The sequence below is a fragment of the Artemia sp. Qi Xiang Cuo genome, chromosome 8, assembly GCF_049724085.1.
Source record: "Artemia sp. Qi Xiang Cuo chromosome 8, ASM4972408v1, whole genome shotgun sequence".
In the NCBI taxonomy this organism is placed as follows: Eukaryota; Metazoa; Arthropoda; class Branchiopoda; order Anostraca; family Artemiidae; genus Artemia; species Artemia sp. Qi Xiang Cuo.
Genome location: NC_142801.1, coordinates 62,119,891 through 62,125,890, shown reverse-complemented (window position 1 = coordinate 62,125,890; position 6,000 = coordinate 62,119,891). Strand labels below are relative to the sequence as shown.

At 34.9% G+C, this 6,000-nt stretch overlaps 1 protein-coding gene across 1 annotated transcript in view; it reads left to right on the top strand.

Moving 5' to 3' along the window:
* The first annotated feature begins 812 nt into the window (after positions 1–812).
* Arp1 (Actin-related protein 1) overlaps positions 813–6,000 on the top strand; it is a 45,903-nt gene continuing 40,715 nt past the window's right edge. The window contains exon 1 of the mRNA XM_089093657.1: positions 813–944. Within this exon, the coding sequence (XP_088949783.1) occupies positions 894–944 (51 nt within the window). The 5' untranslated portion in view covers positions 813–893. The remainder of the gene's footprint in view (positions 945–6,000) is intronic.

Here is a 6,000-nt window from a genome sequence, read left to right as displayed (position 1 = left end):
TGCTCAGAGATATGTCGAAGCAGCTTTGCAGATGAAAAATCATTTTAGATGTAGATGATACCTCAGCATAGGTTGAACCTATGCTGGGTTTGGTTTGGACATTTTTTTTATGACACTTCCTGGAAATATTTAAGAGGAAGTTTAAGATATTGTGCAAATAAAACACTTAAGAAACACTTTCTGCTCAGAGATCTGTCGAAGTACTTTTGCAGATGAAAAATCCTCTTATTTATTTTTAAAAGCTAGCTTTTCCTATCACTTGGATAGCAAAAAGAATTTGCTTGAAAAACCCTATAATTCTTCCCCTCGAAACTCTCGTTTTAAATCAGATAGCTTCCGATAACTGAGGAAAAAGTGACCATCACATGTATTTTTCTTTCTTGTGCCTGTTGTGGTTTTGTAAAAACTCTATAACTTTATTATAAAGGTGTAATGAAAACAATAATTTTAAGGGTCCGTATTTCATTACGGATAAAATTATCTGAAATTTACACCTGAAAATTTAATGTAACAAAAATTGTACGTCATCTATGTCTACTAGACAATTGGTGAAATTTCTGAATTAACTAAATGTGAGATTTTCCAGAAAGCCTAAGAATGACCTAGCTAAGTAGTGCAAAAGTGTCATTTTGAAAAATTGTACTTTACAACCATTTTATGGACGTAAATACCACTCTCCTATTGGTGTTGGCTTTACTTGATTGATATGGATACTTTCGCCATGCCAAAGTGTTCGCCGCCAATCTCTCTTGTGGTGTTTTTTGGTGGTTTTCCGAAAGTATAACGTCATGGATTTCCCCTTGAGCGTCAACCCTGGAAACACCTTCCCAAATTGTTAATAGGCCTAGTCGATTACTCAGATGTTGTGAGAATTATAGAGATCTATTTTAAGAATGGACACTTATCATGACATAATTATTAATCAACCTGTTGTAATTGACAATGTAAGTCATTTATTAGACCAAGATAAAAAGGGGTCTCTTCACTTGATGTTTGTAGCCTATAGGCATTTTGTTGCAAATGAATTTTACCCTCACCCCTATATATACCAATTCAGCGTATATGTTTGCACATTAGGGGGTGGGGGTAAAGTTTATTTATGATGCAAATGAGAGGTAAGTTTAAACTTTACCCCCGCCCCTAATGTGCAAATAGGCCTATATACCCTGAATTTTTATATATAGGGGTGGGGCCAGGGGTGTCCCAAGACTCATTTCATTGGGGGGGGGAGGTGATTTTTGTAAATTTTACCCAAATGCTACCTGATTTATGCTAAATTTTCTGCAGAAATCAAGAATTTTGGGCAAGTTTGCAAAATTTCTTCCTAAATTTTTGCCTTTGGAAAAAATTTTACCAAATGCCAAAACTGTTGAAGGGGCAGTACACCCCTCCCCCTTGGGATGCCCCTGGGTGGGGGTAAAATTCATTGGCAAAAAAAATGATTATTATGTTTGTAAAGAGCATAAAAAATTCATTTGCAATAAAAATGATTATTATGTTTGTAAAGAGCATAAAAAAAGGCATCAAGTGGTATGTTCACTTTATTCATAAGTCAATAATATAGACTGCAAAAAATGTACCTATTAAAATTTTGACAAAACAACATTTTATCTTAATTTTTTTTTCAGTTTCTTTTTCTCTGGCTTTAGTTCTGAAAATGCAATTCTTGTTATTTGAGTAGAATTTCAAGCAATATAAATGTTTTTTTTTTCTTGAAAATTTAGGAAATGTATTTTCATATCTTCAAAACCTTATAAATTGGGATTGAGCAAAGTTGTGAAGCTGGAAACAATTTTCTTGTACTTCATTTAAGCAAAAGATATATTTTGCAAGGTTTCACTTTTATAGCACACAGCTTTTTAAAGGTCATGACCCTCTAGAGGAAGAAAGAGTGTTGAAATACCTTCCTGGGACATATTTTAGCCTGTAAACTCATCCCTGGAAGTTTCATTTTCCTAACCTAACCCCTTTCCAAGATAGCCAAAAGTAACTAAAGTAGAGTTTTCCCAAAAACTTCCAGAAATGGATCTGTGGCCATAAGAAGGTAGGGCTATTTAGTCTAGGCTACTGTCTTCTCTAGCGTTGTCAATGCTCTCAATTAAATGGTAGGCCTGCCAGTTTTCTAACCAAATTTTTCCAGAAATGATAATCCATTGCCATCTAAATACTAGGCCTAAGTTAATAATTTAGCCTACCACTTGCATCATTTGACAATACTTGTAAAGGCTATAGGTGATCAATTTAGTTGGTAGTTTAAAGTGTGTTCAAGTATTTTCTTTCAAACTTGTCTGCATAGCCTTAACTCCTCTGGATGTAATTAGTTAAATATAACAACAAATAGGCCTACTTATCTGGTCACATGTTAAATGAAATGCTTATGGACAACTGCACAAATAACAACAATAATTATGTATAATTTAAAGTAAACATAGCCTAATTATGAATCCCTGAAAGTGTGCTATAAATCCTTTTGACAAGGATTTGACATGACAGGATTATTCCCTATTTTGCTGGACAATGTGATTTAAGGTTTAAGTAAGCTATTTAGCTTTGTTAGACAGCCCTAGTAATCTTTGTATGCTTGAATAAAATATAATAAGAAGTGTATGGCAAGCAAGGGTGGATACAAAATCATGGTTGCCTCTTTGGGGACAACCTAGCAAAGTATAGATTATCACCCATAGTAACAAGAAATTAAAAAATAGTTATTTTTTCAAAGATGTCAATTAAAAAATTGCTGGGAATCAGATTCAGAAATGGTCATTCAGCATCATACCTATCAAAAGTGACAAGAGAATTTTTTGTAATATTCCAAGAATGGAACATAATATTGGGACCGAGTTTAAGGATCAGAGAAGAGCAAATAAAATCAGAATGTTATAGAAAAATTAGGTTTTTCTGAAACAGTACAATTGTACTGCTGTCAATTTTAAAACTCTGGAGTCTATTGTGGAAGAGGAATTACTTTAAATAACCAAATTTACAATATTAAAATTGGTCATCTAGGAAATGGACATTTGACCAGACTTGACAACTTACCTCTGTATCTAACACAAAAACAGTGGCAGATCCAGAGGGGGACTACTTCCCCCCTAACATAGTCTAAAGTAGTGTAATTTACTTAATTAACACAAATTTACATTAATTAAACTTGCTCCTCATGCAAGTTTATTGGATCAACCTATTTTGCCCCCCCCCCTTAAAAAATCCTGGACCTGCCCCTGCACAGAAAAGCTTATAGCTTTTCACCAAAGTTTACAGATTTTCCCCTGGATCTTCAAAATCTTTTTTTTTTTGTTTTCACAAAGTAGTGTAATTTACTTAATTAACACAAATTTACATTAATTAAACTTGCTCCTAATGCAAGTTTATTGGATCAACGTATTCCCCCCCCCCCCTAAAGAATCCTGGATCTGCCCCTGCACAGAAAAGCTTATAGATTTTCACCAAAGTTTACAGATTTTCCCCTGGATTTTCAAAATCTTTTTTTTTTGTTTTCACAAAAAAATGATTTTCTATCCTCACACAAATGTACACTTAATAAGAACATTTGTAGAGGCCCTGTGGCCATGGGTGTAGGCAGCAAATTGTCTAGGGGGGGCAGTTGATAGTGTGATGGAGTTTTATCAACTGATTGTTCCAAACCATCTGATTTTTCAGCCATATATATTGGAAATTTGAAGGACGAGGGGGGGGGCCGCGGCCCCCCTCCCAACGCCCAAGCCTGTGGCCTATTTGTTTTGCATTATACTATTTTTATTATTTTAAAATAAATACTGGCAGTCCCTTCTCTGCTTAAAAAACAATGAAATGAGCTTTGTAAATGGTTATGCTTGGCTAGTGAAACTGTCAGAAGATTTAGTGCAGCTCAAGTGTAAAATCTTTGGAGAAAATGGTGATTCTATACATGCCCACTAGTTTTAATAGCACATAGCTTGGTAAAAATGTATCTTATTGGCTTTTCACTAAAGAAAGCTGTTGTGTTGATCAGATTAAGCATTCAGGAATGGATCTACAGCACATTTAGGGCCCAGCAAGGTGCTGCAAAGTTGCTACTTGCCACCTCTCTTTTTTACTGATTATTAACTTCTTATAGTTGTTCTAATTGAAAGAAATTTTCAGGATTGGGGCAATAGCCCTATTTGTGACATTATTTTTATTTTATTCAATAAAGGAGGAAGCCATAGGCTTGTTGCATAACAACATAAAAAAATAACAGCTCAAACAGCAACACAGCAAAACACAAAAAGAAATAGAACAAAAAAATATTCATAAATAAAAAACAACTATGCAACAACTATAGCACTGAAACTGTTTTTTATATAGCTCAGTTTCAAGAAGAACACTCTTAAATGATTGTACTCTTTGCAGATAAACTACGGTATCAGATTAACTATTCTAAAGATTTGTTGCATGGTTAACAGAGATACATTGACCTGTTTTCTTGTGCACTTGTGGCTGATACAGTTTATACGAGTTTTGTCAAGGGGCTGAGAAATGGCTAAGTTGGAAGAAATCAGCCCAGTCCACATTATCAACACCCTTCATAATACGGACTGTATTGATCAGGTCAATCCTATCCTGTTAAAACTCCAGAGAAGGAAGTCCCAAACACTCCAGTTGATGCTGATATGGTAAATGGCTCAAATATGGCACAAACTTTGACGCCCAATGTTGAGCCCTTTCAATTAGCTGCAAGTCACATTCCCATGTAGGATACCACACAGAGGAACAATATCTACCACCCGGCGTACTATTGTCTTGTATAGTGTCATAAAAGTGTGAAGGTTAAATTTCATGAAACTTCTCTTAATCCGAAACAGACTGTAATTAGAGCATTTTGTAAAATTATTGACTCATGCTTGTAAAACTTCAGTTGATTATCAAAGTGGATACCTAAATCCCTTACTGAATCTGCAGATGAAACGAGTGTATCACCAAGAAAATAATGATAAGTAGAGCTTTTTGAAAAGTACTGAAGTACTAAAACATTTTTCATGGTTTACAAACATGGAGTTCAATTTACACCAATTATTTAGGGAATTCAGATCCTCTTGAATAAGAGTGAAATCTACTGGGGAGGTAACACTTTTATACAGTTTTATATTGTCTGCAAACAGTTTGACAGTGGAGTGACGAATTACTTCAGGCAAATCGTTGACAAACAAACAAAATAACACTGGGCCCAAACAACTGCCCTGTGGCACACCACTTAAAATCGGACTCTCACTTGAAAGTGCACTACCGACTATAACTTGCTGGGAACAGCCTGATAAATAATCTGTAATCCATGTTAAAGTTCTACTGCCTAGCCTATGCTTTTCACATTTTTTAAGCAACAAACTAATTGAAATTTTGTCAAATGCTTTACTGAAGTCAATGTACAAGCAATCAAACTTCAAACTGAGATCAGCCATATTTTGGAAATCTTTTACAACTTCTAGCAACTGCGTATTACATGACCTGTTTTTTCTAAAACCATGCTGTGATGGATGCCATAATTTATTTTGGTTGAAGTAATCCTGTATCCAATATACAATAATCTTTCCAAGAACTCTAAAAAAAATTGAGGTGTTTGAAATTGGATGATAATTTCCAAATTGGGATTTAGATCCTCCTTTGTGGAGTGGGTTTACAACCGCTTTTTTCCATGCTGCAGGGCATTTACCACTCAATAGACAGTGGTTAAACAAAAACGCAAGAGGTTCAGCTAAACACATGGCTGTCTTCTGAAGAAAAGTGTTAGAGATACCATCAATATCTGGAGCTGTATTAACAGAAAGGTCATGGAGAATTTTTAAAACCTGCACTGAAGAAATATCAGAGTCATTAAAGGGCACTTTGTCTGCTGAAACAAATTTTGTAAAATGGGGTGGACTGCAAGCATGGACATCATTTGGATTTACAAAAACTGATGAAAACATTTGATTAAACACATCAGCCTTTTTCTGATCATCACTTATCAATTCACTTGTAGTTGGGTCATCAAAAATACATGAA